The sequence below is a fragment of the Typopeltis vanoorti genome, chromosome 7 (genome assembly GCF_054136105.1).
Source record: "Typopeltis vanoorti isolate ZY-2024b chromosome 7, IOZ_Tvanoo_1.0, whole genome shotgun sequence".
Lineage (NCBI taxonomy): Eukaryota > Metazoa > Arthropoda > Arachnida > Uropygi > Thelyphonidae > Typopeltis > Typopeltis vanoorti.
The window spans coordinates 89482980-89499161 of record NC_143555.1 but is presented as its reverse complement, the minus strand read 5'-3'; the positions used below and the strand labels follow the sequence as shown (position 1 = coordinate 89499161).

Below are 16182 nucleotides of genomic sequence, written 5' to 3'. Positions count from 1 at the left end.
GGCTTTCGTGGGAGTAGCTTTATTATTCTATTGGTAATGTCGTCAGGGCCGAGAGCCTTTTTATTCTTCAGATGGGAAATAATATTTATTATTTCTGTTGGAGATGTGGGGGTGATGGTTTCTGAATCCTCCTCAGGCTGTCGTAGTGCATTTCTAACTTTACGATGAACTTTGTAAATAAGAATGATATTTGAAAAGAAATACAATTTTATTAATACAGACCAGTATTTTACAATAAACATTTATTAAAACCTACCAGTTTCGCCAGCAAACTGTCTGGCTTTTTCAAGGCATTACGGAGATATGAAAGTTAGTAAATGCAAATTAAAAGGAACATAAAAAACGTTGTAAACCAAACTAGTATCTATGGTTACACGTTTCGCGTGACAGAGATGGCTTATTGTTCTTATTCATTATCATGCATGCGTGTTTGTTGTAGACTTGTAATGGGATTACTGGCTAGCTGTAGTTCAGATTGATTGAGAGAGAGAGGATCAAGTTTTTCCACGAACTGTTTAGAATTACACCCTGATTTCTGTTGAGGTTTCCGTCGGTTATTAGTACTATTGTGGCTTCCTTAAATACACGATGCCTGTAGTCATCATCGAGATATGGCATGGAGCTGTTTTGCCAATCTATCGTGTGGTTAGACGTGCAGAAATGATGTGCTAAGCCGGAAGAGATGCTTCTGTTGTGGTTTACATCACCAACATGTTCTTTTTGTCTAATTTCTAGACTTCGTGAAGTTTGTCCGATGTAGGCAAGACCACAGGAGCAGGGAATGTAATATACTCCTGGATATTTGTAGAACGGAACTTTATCTTTTGGAGATCCTAAAACTTGTCTGATGTTGGTGGTTGGTTTGAAGACCACTCTGATGTTGTGGGCTCTTAGTATTCTTGCTATTTGATAAGAAATTGACTTGATGAAAGGTATCACTACAGTAGAAACGTGCTGACGGTGGGATTCTTCTTGTCTGGGGTTGTCATTGTATAGATATTTTTTGATGATGTTTTGAGGATATCCATTTTGTGATAATGTGTTGGCTATTAGTGAGAGTTCATTCTGTGTATCCTCCTCTTCTGATATAAACTTTTTGGCTCTATGTTTCAACATGTGGATAATACTCAGTTTGTGTGACTTGTGATGGTTTGAAGTATAGTGAAGATATCTTCCAGTATCTGTGGGCTTTCTGTAAATGGATAATTTGACACTGTTAGGTTGTTTTTTTTTATCAAAATATCTAAAAAATGCAGTTGGTTGTTGTTTTTTACTTCCAGAGTGAATTTTATCTTGCTATATATTGAGTTGATTTTATCCACAAACGATTTAAGGTTGTCTAAGCTGTCTTGCCATATGATGAATATATCATCCACATATCTCCACCATGTAGATGGTCTCGGAGAGATTGCAGAGAGAATTTCTTTTTCAAGTTTTTCCATGAAAAGGTCTGCACAAGATGGTGATAGTGGGCTTCCCATTGCTAGGCCTTCTACTTGTTGGTATATGGTGTTGTTAACCTTGAAGAAATTAGATTGAAGGCAGTGTCTAAACATCTGTGTGATGTCTAGAGGAAAGAGGTCTTGGATGATGTTTATTACCTCTTCTACTGGAACATTGGTGAAAAGGGGTACAACATCTAGGCTGGCTAGCATATCAGTTGGTGCAATCTTAATGGCTTGGAGTTTATTTACAAAATGTTGACTATTCTTGATATAGGATTCTGTTAATCTTATTTTATTATTTAATAAGTTTGCAAGATGCTTTGCCAAAAGGTAGGTTGGTGATGATCTTCCATCAACTATTGGACGGAGAGGTATATCCTGTTTATGTATTTTAGGTGTTCCATATAGTCTTGGGGTGATAGGATGTGAGGATTTTAGTGTTCTCTTCACTTCTTCTGGCCAATTGTTACAATTTCTGATTAGTTGGTTTGTTTCATTATGATTTTTAATTGTGAGGTCTCTGTCTAGGATTTTATAAGTTGAGGTGTCTGATAGTAATACGTTTAACTTATCATAATAATCTTTAGAGTTGAGGATAACTGTAGAATTTCCTTTATCAGCTTTTGTAATAATGATATCTTTATTTTTCTTCAAGTTGAGAATTGCCTTTCTATCATAAGGAGACGTGTTGAGAACAGGTTGTTTTGCTTTGACTAGGATTATTGTACTTTTGAATCTAATAGTGTCGGCAACGTGTTTTGGTAGTGGATATAGGCCTTTTTCAATTCCACACATAAAATCCATTTTAGGAATGTTTTTGGGCGTAATCGCGAAATTAAAACCTTTTTTAGAATATCAGATTCATTTCTTGTGAGGCTATGATTTGACAAATTGAAAATCACTTTGTCATCCGGGAGGCTGTTTTGTGTCCGATATTTTTTCTTGTAAAGTTCGTTGAATTTCCTAATTTGTTTATCCTTATAAAGTTTGAAAGTTTTTTCATACCTGCGTTGTATCATTTGGTCTAGTTGATTCCATATGGTGTATTCTACGTTGTTGGAAATTTCATCAAAGAACTTGCGGCAATTACTATCACTTTTATTAAGTTCGTATCTCGTGTGTTGGATCCTTTCTCTAACAAGCGCTAATGAAGTGCGGAGATAAATTTTTTTAGCTGATATAGAGTTGATATCACCTCTGATCATAAGGAACTTAGGAATTATGGAGAATTCCCTGCAACGTTTAAGGAACGTTAAGTGGTTCAAAAGTTTTGCTTTTCTGCATTTTTCTCTTTCCATGCACCGAACTTTGTGTTTCATTAAACTATTTAAAGTATACATTTTTGGTCGTTTTTATAATAGAAATACAATTTTATTAATACAGACCAGTATTTTACAATAAACATTTATTAAAACCTACCAGTTTCGCCAGCAAACTGTCTGGCTTTTTCAAGGCATTACGGAGATATGAAAATTAGTAAATGCAAATTAAAAGGAACATAATAAACGTTGTAAACCAAACTAGTATCTATGGTTACACGTTTCGCGTGACAGAGATGGCTTATTGTTCTTATTCATTATCACGCATTGTTGGAAATTTCAGTTTGCAAGATGCTTTTGGCAAAGCATCTTGCAAACTTATTAAATAATAAAATAAGATTAACAGAATCCTATATCAAGAATAGTCAACATTTTGTAAATAAACTCCAAGCCATTAAGATTGCACCAACTGATATGCTAGCCAGCCTAGATGTTGTACCCCTTTTCACCAATGTTCCAGTAGAAGAGGTAATAAACATCATCCAAGACCTCTTTCCTCTAGACATCACACAGATGTTTAGACACTGCCTTCAATCTAATTTCTTCAAGGTTAACAACACCATATACCAACAATTAGAAGGCCTAGCAATGGGAAGCCCACTATCACCATCTTGTGCAGACCTTTTCATGGAAAAACTTGAAAAAGAAATTCTCTCTGCAATCTCTCCGAGACCATCTACATGGTAGAATATGTGGATGATATATTCATCATATGGCAAGACAGCTTAGACAACCTTAAATCGTTTGTGGATAAAATCAACTCAATATATAGCAAGATAAAATTCACTCTGGAAGTAAAAAACAACAACCAACTGCATTTTTTAGATATTTTGATAAAAAAAACAACCTAAAAGTGTCAAATTATCCATTTACAGAAAGCCCACAGATACTGGAAGATATCTTCACTATACTTCAAACCATCACAAGTCACACAAACGGAGTATTATCCACATGTTGAAACATAGAGCCAAAAAGGTTTATATCAGAAGAGGAGGATACACAGAATGAACTCTCACTAATAGCCAACACATTATCACAAAATGGATATCCTCAAAACATCATCAAAAAATATCTATACAATGACAACCCCAGACAAGAAGAATCCCACCGTCAGAACGTTTCTACTGTAGTGATACCTTTCATCAAGTCAATTTCTTATCAAATAGCAAGAATAGTAAGAGCCCACAACATCAGAGTGGTCTTCAAACCAACCACCAACATCAGACAAGTTTTAGGATTTCCAAAAGATAAAGTTCCGTTCTACAAATATCCAGGAGTATATTACATTCCCTGCTCCTGTGGTCTTGCCTACATCGGACAAACTTCACGAAGTCTAGAAATTAGACAAAAAGAACATGTTGGTGATGTAAACCACAACAGAAGCATCTCTTCCGGCTTAGCACATCATTTCTGCACGTCTAACCACACGATAGATTGGCAAAACAGCTCCATGCCATATCTCGATGATGACTACAGGCATCGTGTATTTAAGGAAGCCACAATAGTACTAATAACCGACGGAAACCTCAACAGAAATCAGGGTGTAATTCTAAACAGTTCGTGGAAAAACTTGATCCTCTCTCTCAATCAATCTGAACTACAGCTAGCCAGTAATCCCATTACAAGTCTACAACAAACACGCATGCATGATAATGAATAAGAACAATAAGCCATCTCTGTCACGCGAAACGTGTAACCATAGATACTAGTTTGGTTTACAACGTTTTTTATGTTCCTTTTAATTTGCATTTACTAACTTTCATATCTCCGTAATGCCTTGAAAAAGCCAGACAGTTTGCTGGCGAAACTGGTAGGTTTTAATAAATGTTTATTGTAAAATACTGGTCTGTATTAATAAAATTGTGTTTCTATTATAAAAACGACCAAAAATGTATACTTTTAAATAAGAATGATATATATGTTTACGTAAGATGGGCTGCATTGATTTTCCAGATTGTCAATTAGAGCTTCTACTTTTTCTTCATCTGAGTGTGCACTTCCAAGATTGGTCTTCAAAGGGGGAAGTGGTTGTCTTTTGGTACGAAGAGATTTTACAAACTTCTACATGGAGTTATCTTCTGGGTTGATTTCCCTGAGTTTGGATTCCCATTTGGAATTCCCGTGCATCTGGAGGACTTCTTGAACCTGTCTGTTCAGGTTGTTTAAGGTTGTTTTGTCCTGCGGGGCTCTGGTATTGTGATATCGCTTTCTGGCTTTATTTTTGGCCCTAATCAGGTCCATTATCTCTTCTGGGATCCAGTTGGGAGCGTGGAAGACAGTGCTTTGAGTGACTGATGCTATTGCTGTGTTGATTTGCCTAGTTAAATTGATTACAGCTAGGTATATTGTTTTCTTTTTTACGAATGACAGGGGGGGGTGGACCGATGTGGAGTGGGAGAACCTTAGAGAGCTTGTCCCATGGTAAGAAAGAATGATGGGGAGAGAGAGAGCTGATCTTGAAGTCCTAACCTGAGCAGGATGGGATTATGATCTGAGTTAAGCTCTTCTAATGTCTCCAGCTGGTATTGATATTTGATGTTTCTGAGGATAACTATGTCAAATACATCAGAACTTCCTGATGGGCTGCAGTGGGTGGGCTCAGTGGATCCAGCTATTATTGATGAGATGAGTAACGTGTAGTTGAATAAGGTACGGTCTTTGGAGTTGATTGACGAACTGAACCAGTTTAGGTATCCTGCTTAGGTCTCCTTTGGGATTTAGGTCTCCTGCTATAATTATGGAATCCGTGGAGCCGAGGATGGAGTCTAAGTCTGCTGTCAATAGTGGAATACTGGGAGGATTGTACACTCTGTAGATTTTGGGTTTGCCTGCGTTATTAGTGTGCACCTCCGCACCTGTCACCTCAAGGTTTAGAGTTTGGGGGTTGGTCAGCGAGTTGTGGCTCAAATAATTTTTAATAAAAATAGCTGTGCCGCCTCCACTAGAGTTAAGTATGTCTGTCCTATATAAAATATAACCTCTTAGTTTTGGGTTGTTTGATGGTATGAGGTGGGATTCACTGATTAAGATTATATCTGGATTGTATCTTTTTGCGAATTTTTGCAGATCGAGAATTTTATTTGTTAAGCCATTGGCATTCCATGCTGTTATCATGAGAGAATTTGGTTTAAATTTTTAAACATTATAGAGAGCTGTTAATATGGATTGGGTTTCTAGATAGAATCTCTTTCTGGAAGATGGTGAGGTTCTTGCTTTGCTGAATTCATTCAGCATTGTTGCAAGTGACGAGGTTAAAGCTGATGTGAGATTAGAGCTTGTTCGTTCTTGTGATGAAGGAGTCTGGGTTCTTACCGCTTCCGCATATGATTTGGACATGGATGAAGGTCGAGTGCCTTCCTGTGTTCCCGAATGTGAGGTATTATGATCTGGAGGACGACCTGTTTCGTTGTTTGTGTCATTGTTTGGAGGAGCGTGGTTCGTTCTTGTTGATCCACGGTTTTTTGGATTGAAAAGGCATCCCTTGTAATTAGAGGGATGTGGTCTTCTACAATTGGCACAGCAGGCAGGTGTGGATCTGGGCTTGGTGCAGGAGTTAATGTGGTGATCCTCACAGCATTTTAGGCATCTGTAGCTAGCTCTGCACAGTTTTTGGGCATGCCCGAACCTTTGGCATCTGTGGCACTGCCCTGCCGATGCCTTCTTACTTAGAGATTCGGTTGTAATTTTAAGCTTACAAATGTCGGTAACTTCATATATTCTTTTTTGTGTGTTGGAGATTTAGACCAACAGCAGTGGCATTGGCGTTTTATCTGACCTCAATATTCTACTGACTTTGATTGGGGTCAATCCTTGATTGATGAGGTCAGCTGTGATCTCATCAGTTGTGATGCTCTCAGCCACTCCTCTTAGGGAAATTTAGAGTTGTCCAGCATTTTCGTCACATGCGATAATCTGTGACAGTGGTAGGGTGAATCTTTACACCCTCTTCAGTATTTCTTGCCCAGGAGAAATTGATATTTTGTTCTCCTAGGGATCTTGAGACTGAGGTCCATTTATCTTTATCTCGAAGGATAACTGTAGGGACGTTTTCTTTTCTATCTTGGGTGACCTGATTTTGGTGAGTTGTTACATTATCTTCCATTCCACCTTGCGATGTTCTGCGTCTTTTATTAGATTATTCCTCCTGTGAACAATCGAACTGTCGGGAAGTCTTTGTAGGTGGAACAGGTGTAATGTCCTCTTCGATGTTCAAATCATCATCTTCAGTGTCACTTACTTGAGTGAAGAGATTCAAGCAACCAGGATAATCCGTTTCAAATTTCTTTAGGATGAAATTGAGAATGTCAAGTGACATATCTTTGTTTAGATGTTGAATGGCGTCCTTGATATCTTTTACATTCTCCATCCTTGAGTACAATGAGGGAAGATTCCGATGTCTTATTGATGATCTAAGAGGGTGGACTATTGACAAATCCCTCAGACTCACGCAAGAGTCTACCAGCTAAGCAATGTGTAATCACGAAAATAGACAAAAGGAAGAAGGCTTACCTCTAAATATATCATTCGGAAGTCCCAACCATTATATACAGCATAGAACGCTTACCTCTATATATCATTTCATCTTAACTATTAACTACTCTATAGCAACAAGTATCACGAGCGAATCACCCAATCACTCAAAATCAATTCCTTACTATTTATTTAAATAATTTTATTAAATACTTAGATAAATTTTATTTTGCTTATATTTTGTATATTTTGGCAAATTTATATATATAAATTATACATAAAATTATACAGTATTAACATTTTTCAGATCTTTCAATGTAGAAGTGGACGATCTTTATCTATATATATGTATAATACAATTATATTATTCTGAATGAAATTTAGTCAAGCCTTATATAGTAAATGATTTCTACGTTTGCATGATCATTCAAGCGCTGTTTTTGATTGTAGTAACTCTGAACTTGTGTTCAATATTATATTAACAAAGAAAAAAAGTAGTTATCTTCAAAACTAATTTTGTTTTGCAGAGACGTTAGATATGATATGACTCTCTCTCGCTCTGAATGGCCAAATATGGAATATGTGAAAAACATGGTAACGAGATGGCCTAAGCTTACCACCAAGTTCAGAGCAAATATAACTAATAACATTTCCGGTCAAAGAAAATCTGGTGGAAAGCAGTCTGACGTCACAGTACATATTAACGAGACGTACATCAGGTGAGTTAAAAAGCTTCAAATTACTGATATTACAATTGAACTAATGAACAAAGAATAGACGATGGAAGACAACCAAATAGAATAAATATAAACCTTAGGGAGGGGGGGGGGCGGAACAAATACAGAAAGCTCTTGGAAACATTCCTTTAGATGCTGAATGAAAAATTCGAGTATACACGTATATGAAACACTATTACTAATATTACTATTTTGATCATGTATAAGATTAATGTGACAAATATGCGACAAATACATAAATGAATATATCAGAGACATATATTTTACTAACTTGAAAAAGTAATAACATATATTATAGTTTATATACATTAATAAAATATTAAAGCAATTGAAAAACAATAGTTTCTGCACATAAATATATGAAAAGTATTTATTTACTAATAAAATATTAAAAATATAAGAAATACAGTAATATTTTATTAGTATATAAGTATACATATAAGCACAGAGGGAGAGAATCTTTTTACCTTTGGAAGGTAAAGGATGGCAAAGCTGTAGCCAATGAAGTTCTAACTGAGGCTCGGCTATTGCTGTTACCCTCCTGCCATGATCAGGGCTTTAATAGCTCAATAACACCTTATTCCTACACTGTCCTCTACAGATAACGGGAAGATGAAAAGCATTCTTGCTTCGCCCCTTTAAGCCAGTCCTTATAAGGAAAGGAGGGTGCGATGAACAATCGACCGTGAGATGCGGTGATTAATACCCATGGAGGACAATGGATGGCAATGCTGTAGCCGATGAAGTTCTAACAGAGGCTCAGCTATTGCTGTTACCCTCCTGCCATGATCAGAGCTTTAATAGTTTAATAACACCTTATCCCTACACAGTCCTCTACAGATGACGGGGAAGATGAAAAGCATTCTTGCTTCGCCCCTTTAAGCCAGTTCTTATAAGGACTATATTATATATTATATAAGAAGCTACCGTGAGATGCGGTGATTAATACCCTTGGAGGGTAATGGAAAGCAATGCCGTAGCCAATGAAGTTCTGAGGATCGGTTATTGCTGTTACCTTCCTGCCATGATCAGAGCTTTAATAGCTCAATAACCTTATCCCTACACTGTCCTCTACAGATAACGGAGAAGATGAAAAGCATTCTTGCTTCGCCCCTTTAAGCCAGTTCTTATAAGGACTATATTATATAAGAAGCTACGGTGAGATGCGGTGATTAATATATGAAGCTACCGTGAGATGCGGTGATTAATACCCTTGGAGGGTAACGGATGGCAATGCTGTTGCCAATGAAGTTCTAACTGAGGCTCGGCTATTACTGTTACCCTCCTGCCATGATCAGAGCTTTAATAGCTCAATAACACCTTATCCCTACACTGTCCTCTACAGATAACGGGGAAGATGAAAAGCATTCTTGCTTCGCCCATTTAAGCCAGTCCTTATAAGGACTATATTATATAAAGTAATCATATATTATATCAAAATATTTTTTATTTTTGTTAAATTCAATTTCAGTGGAATTTATTGTTTTAGCGATATTTCATTTAGATTTATTTCCACACAAAAGCCACACATAAAGAAATAAATATTTTTCACATTAAATTTCACTTCTGTAATGAATAAGAGATGGCGCTAGAAGACAGGATAACATTTGTAATATTTCTTACTTTATTACATGTTCTTTTTTTTTTATAACATTTAAGCATTTAGATTTAATTGTACAAGTAAATACCAATCTATATATGACATTAAATAATTTAGTAATGATTATATTCAATTAACTTCATTTAATGTAATTTTCATTTAGTATTGTTTTAATTAATTTAGTGTTTATGTAAATGATGACTGAAATACTCTTTTATTTGCGTAGGCAAAACTTTTTGCGAGTTCACGTCTACATACAAGAAATGAATTTGCTCTCAGTTAAAGATACCAAAGCCTACACTGTAAGCATCCAATATTCCTATTGTTTGACAAAGTTCTTGCAGTACAAATAACAATGCTACATCAGTAATTGAATAAATACTAAAAATAGTGTACTAAAATAAAATAATTTTAAGTTTTTAACAATAAACATAAAATATTTTAATTCTTTAACATGTTATTAGTTTAACTTAAGTGGCAGTATATGAAGTAAATGAAAAAAAAAAAGGTAATACCTTTTTAATTTTTAAAGTTGCCTGAACTGTTTGCTGATCTTGGCGGCTGCTTAGGTCTTTATATTGGTGTCTCGTTAATTTCTATTATCGAAGTGATGGAGCTGATGAGCGATATTCTTTCTTTGCTGTACACCAGACGCTCAAGAGAAACCCACCATAACCAACGAATGAAAAATCACAATTTGGAACATTCCAATCTTAGACGAAGGTCAGTAAGCTGCTCATTTACATTCCTTTCAGTATTATTATCAAATCTATCTTAGAATAAATCTAAACAAAATAAACATTTTAAACCTAAGTTAATGTATCATGACTGGTGCACAACAATGCAAGCAATTTACTATAATCATTCTTGTATAATAAACCTACGTAACATGCAAAATGTCACCTGCAAGATAGAATGAATAATATCCACATAAGTGGCTGTATAAGCACAAAGCAGTTGCAGACATTGAGCATCTTCTGTGCTATTGGGTGAAGTGATTTGATGAGAGCGAATCTTTAATTAGTATGATTTCTCTCTTTTGAATAGACTTTAGAAGTTTTTCAGATTTACAGGGAAGCGGGCACAATCCGGATGGTGGTGGGGGGGGATTAGTAGGATTTTTTTAAAGAATAAACAATTATTTGGGTGTGAAATAACTCTCATGGCAATCCGTTATTTTATTATTATTATTATTATTATTATTATTATTATTATTATTATTATTATTATTATTATTTTGAATGAACAGATGGCTACAGAGATAGCATGGTTTATGTTTGGAGAAATCTGAAGTTCTTGGTATTTGCTTCAAGCTTAGAAGAGGTGACGTGAATCTTCGTGTGTGTGTGTGTGTGTGTGTGTGTGTGTGTGTGTGTGTGTGTGTGTGTATGTGTGTGTGTGTGTGTGTGTGAGAGAGAGAGAGAGAGAGAGAGAAGAGAGAAATTGGACAGGAATAGATTTTTTGAGGGTGAGGATATAAAGTCCCTCAAGTTATCTTTTCCAATTGGACGATGGATGGAGATCTCTAGTTAGGGGAGGATTCGTATTTTGGAGAGTAATTTTGGTGTTGCACATTGCACCCAAGCCGATCTGTAAATAAGATTTGGAGAAAAAGTCAAAAGCAAGAGAGACAGGGCAAAAGAACTGAACTTTAACCTATCCTTTTAACAGCTGGAGAAATAGAGGACAAAAAGACAGTTGGCGGTGGAGTGGGGTAGGTGACGTTGTTTGCTGATAGTAGTGGTGTCGTTGTACAATTGGGGAATTAAGTAGAGGACTGCGAGTTAGGTGATAGATTAGTGTACCTTCTCATGATGAGTCCTTGGACTCTTTGGAGATGTCATGAACTAATAATAATAATCCACGCGCAAGTGCCCCCCCCCCACACACACACACAAATATGCCGCGATGAATCACCAGAAAGAAAACTTGCTATCCTACAAAATACCATTCGATGATGGTTTTCTCAATAGGCCTTTGTGTCAAACATTATGCCATTGTGTTCAAGACATTTAAATCGACCTGTGTTTTTCCAAACATCTCCATAGTATTTGTTCAGAGATAGTTGACAGAAGCAAGAAGAGATTTCTTACACTGGTGGTAACGGAATCTGTATTACTAAGAATAATTCTTCTTATGGATACAAAGGAAGTGTAGGATTTGTAGGATTGAAACACAAAGGCAAGAAAAATAGAGGTTATGGGTCATCAGGTTTCTGATAATATTAAACACTTTTATAATACTGACAATGATTATGGGAAGCATGTTGAGTTTTTGACTTTTAATGATTATCTCACGCACGAGAGGTACAAGAACCTATAGCACATCAATATCATGTGTGAGGTGATGATGAGGATTGAGAAAGAAGAAACCTATTGACTTTCTTAGACAGCTGCAGGTTTAAATTGTTGAGAGAAGAAGGTTGTTCCAGAGGACAGAGGTAGATTGAATAAATGAGGAAGAGGGAAAGCGGGTTCGATGAGTTTGCAGTTGTACTGTAAAGGGATGTCGAACAGTTTCTGCACTTGGTTTAACAGGACGTGGCAGTGGCTAATCAAGTACCTGTAGAAGAAAAACAGAGCTGAAGCACTGTGTCGGTGAGATAGAGGTTGAAGTGAGCCTGTGAAGGAAGGATCATCTATGAACCGAATTGTTTTTCTCTGGACAGCATCAAGAATTTTTAAGGATGTTTTAGGTGCACCACCCCAAATGTGTAGCTGAGGATGCTATTGATGTGATGGATTGGCGCCAAGAGAGATTGGAAGTAAATGTCAGTCCAAGGAGAGATAGTTCATCCTGTCTGGGTGATGCATGTATTACTGAGGATGAAGGGAAGTGAGCTGAGATCCTTTTTGCGAGAGAAAGGGCAACGATTTGGCTGCATTGAAGGTCATTAGGTGACCTTCTTTGGCTACTGAAGGATGGTATGATGATGATTAGTGTTCCAGGCACTATTTGCAGATCTTGATGTAAGGGATGTCTGGGATCTATATGGTTTGCCAGATGAGTAGGATGAATGGAGAATGGTATCATCGGGAAAACTATAATTTGATGTGTAGTGATTGAGAGCAGGTCATCTATGTATAAGAGAAAGAGAATATGAGAGAGAACGGAGCCCTGAGTACTCCTGCTGCTTCTTTCAGCGTGCTGAAGAATTTGCAGCAATTTACGATCTGAATTTATTATGGGTGATGAGAGAAGTAGCATCTGCAATATTGCTAAGACAATTGTTAACGAGGAAATCAACATTGTCGAGAAAATGAGTAGAATTATAGAGTGACAATAGGACAGGTACTTTTTGTGTGAGGCCATTATGATGGCAAAGTAGAGAATCTGTGCAACACTTCACCTAGTTCAGATTCCCTACTGATGGCAAAGTAGAGAATCTGAGCTAGGTGAAAATATTCAAGTGAGTTTAATATGTTGCACATATTAAACTCACTGGAATATATTTAGTTAACGAGGTAAGATGGACTTAGAGATTTGCAGGTGGAAATGAATTCATTTTGATTAAATTTAGATTTGGGCCACGCAAATTAACGTTCACGGTTTTCTGCTGGCTGTAAGAACGATGGCCGTCGGTCAGAGAGAGCTGCGTTCGAATCCTGTCAAGAACACAAAAAAACATTCTTGAACTCTTTAGCCGAGAGTGATTTAGCCACTCTCATATGCAAAAGGAAAGCTGAAAGTTTTTTTTTTTTTTTTTTTGGTGGCTGTTGGTGAAAACAATTCCAAATCTTTAAGTGTTATTCTTAGATACCTACGTTTTTTTCACCTTTATACAATAAGAAAATTAAATAAAACTTTTCTTATAGTATATACGTATAATACACAACCCGAGAATCATGCGCCCCGCACCACTGTCGATACACTGTCACACATACTGAATTAACAACAACAACAACAAAAAAAAAAACCTGCCAATGTCCCTAAATCAAACAACCTGTAATACATTCAAAATATCTTGGTCTCTATATAGATTGCCACCTTAAATGGACAAAACATGTAGAATACCTACATACCAAACTCCGCATCATCGCAGAAAAAATCTTCCAAGAAAAAGGCATTATTCCATCCAACATAAAAAAACTCCTTTATCACGGTATATGCGAATCCCCACTCAGATACGGAATAACAGTCTATGCAAACACATCAAACAGCCGCCTAACAAAATTAGAACCATTGCACAGGAAAATCGTGTCAACAGTGATCTGGACACCTTACACGCAACAACCAATATCCGACAAGCACATGGCGATACACAGAATTCTGAGCATTAAAAACCTGAAACACCACATGATATTAACAAGGAATTACTTCAACATCACCTATCGAAACAACAGAAACACATATCGTATAATACGACCCACAACAACTCTCTACATCCCTACACCCTTCAACAACTCATACGGTTCTTTTGTGAGATCATATCAGATACTCAAGCAACTCAACAACCTACCAAGAAATTTAAAACACGTAGATAACTGCAGAACATTAAAACACGAACTCTGGAAAATATACCAACAAAGTTAATATACCATTAACGCTAATATACAGCTCACAAATCACCAGCATCCAATGCCTACAGCCCATGCCATGCATAAACAGTAACAACAACATAAATAGTGAAGGCTAATCCCACTGTCTTCATAAAAGCTAACCCAATCTTCGAAGTAGGTGGGATTAAAATCCCTCATTCATCCACACATAATCCTCACAATCAAAGACTGCAAATTATGTTATAAAACAGTCAGTACGGTGTATAATAATAATGAAGATATATATAAAGTATATGAATTTGTATCCAAAGAAAAAATATTGAAAAGAAGTAATGTGCCTTAAACTGCGTACAGTATAATATACAGAGCATCAACTGTAATATGCATTAATTGTAAATATTAAATATTCTGTACGATGAAAATAGAAAAATTGTATTTTATACATAATGTGTAAACATGCAAAAAATGTGTGTAATAATCATCAATGTTAATATTATAATAATATATACGTTGCAAGCAATTATTATTATTTAAAAAATGCTATGTACGTGCACGTATCTGTTATGAACAATTGTATTCGTGTAATGTATTATAAATATTATATATATATATATATATATATATAAATTATTATTATGACTATTAATATGTGTATGTAATTTATCTGAGATATTATATTATCATATTATTATTATTATTATTCATTATTCAAAAATTCCGTGTGATCTTCATTGTTAATATTAGAAGAACACGTGTTGTAAATACAGTTGCAAAAAAGCATTATTATCAAAATTTTAATTGAAATATAATGTAGAAAATGAATCACATATGCAGCACTTAGTGCTTAATTTTATAAAAATCACAAGTTGGAATGCCACTAAAGGTGATTATTTTGTAATTGTGTAAATATTTTAGAAATCAATAATATATATATATATATATATATATATATATATATATATGTAGAAAGTTTTTTAACTTGGGTATATTATGTATTAAAGATACCAAGTATGTTATATGAACTTGGTTTTAATCCTATTTCCAAGTAAGTCAAGTTTGCGCCTGCACGTAGCGCAAGTCTGAGGCAACTCGTTTTAACGTAGTGCCAGTCTGAGGCAACTCGTGGCAAAGGTGAAGTAAGCTCCGATCACTTTCCTTAGAATTTTCCCTTAATGCAAAGCACATTCCGTTGTGGAGATGTATGATGCTATGCATTAACGGCATAGACTGGCACTACGTTACCACGAGTTGCCTCAGACTTTAACTACGTGCAGGCGCAAACTTGACTTACTTGTCTGTTTGCTTACTTGGGAAATAGGATTAAAACAAGTTATAAAATTACTTGGTATCTTTAATATATATATATATATATATATATATATTTTTTTTTTCCTTTTTAATTTTTTTTTCTGAATTAAGTAAATTACTGAAATAAATAGGGTCACAACTGCAAAGGTACTGATTAAAATAATAAAAATCAAAGTAAAAGGTGATCTATGCACTTTTTCCCTTTTTTTATGTATGTCTTGTTACTTTTTAGGCACCACACGCAATCAATCAGAAGTCATAAGAGTGTATCATCGAAAAATGAAGACATTCCAAGTGTACTCTTTCTGAAGAGACAACACGTAATAGAAGAACGCCTTGGGTATAAATATTAATTTTAATTAATCCTGATTGCATTCTTCATTGTGTCATTTTGAAATGAAAAAAAAAACAACAACAACCCAGATTGTGGAAATTTTTGAAAGATTATTTATGAAAACCTTTACTTGAAGAAAGTAACTGCACAATTGTATATCAAATCTCCAAATAAATGAAATTATTTTTAGTGACCAAAATGATTCATCTTTCCATCGTAAGTAATGCAACTTTAATTCTTCGAACCTGTTTCCACTACATTAACTGCTTTAAGTAATATATACCCACGCAAACATTAGATGATTAAACGAAATATACAAGAATCTTATAGCTATTTTTGTTTTTGTTTGTTTGCTTGTTAAAGTCAAAATAAGCCTCTTTGTATAAGCGGCTCCCATTATTACAATCCTTTTTTTTTGTACCACTTTAATAAGTAATTTAAAGCCGATTTTAAAGAGCACTAGAGACAAG

At 35.5% G+C, this 16182-nt stretch overlaps 1 protein-coding gene across 1 annotated transcript; it reads left to right on the top strand.

The window, feature by feature from the left end:
* Nucleotides 1-7825: 7825 nt before the first annotated feature.
* On the top strand, nt 7826-15731 carry LOC150104846 (acid-sensing ion channel 2-like). The gene is made up of 4 exons (XM_090395076.1): nt 7826-7953; nt 9798-9873; nt 10104-10294; nt 15611-15731. Exons 1-4 carry the CDS (start codon nt 7826-7828, stop codon nt 15729-15731), a joined length of 516 nt encoding a protein of 171 aa, XP_090251202.1.
* Nucleotides 15732-16182: the final 451 nt, after the last annotated feature.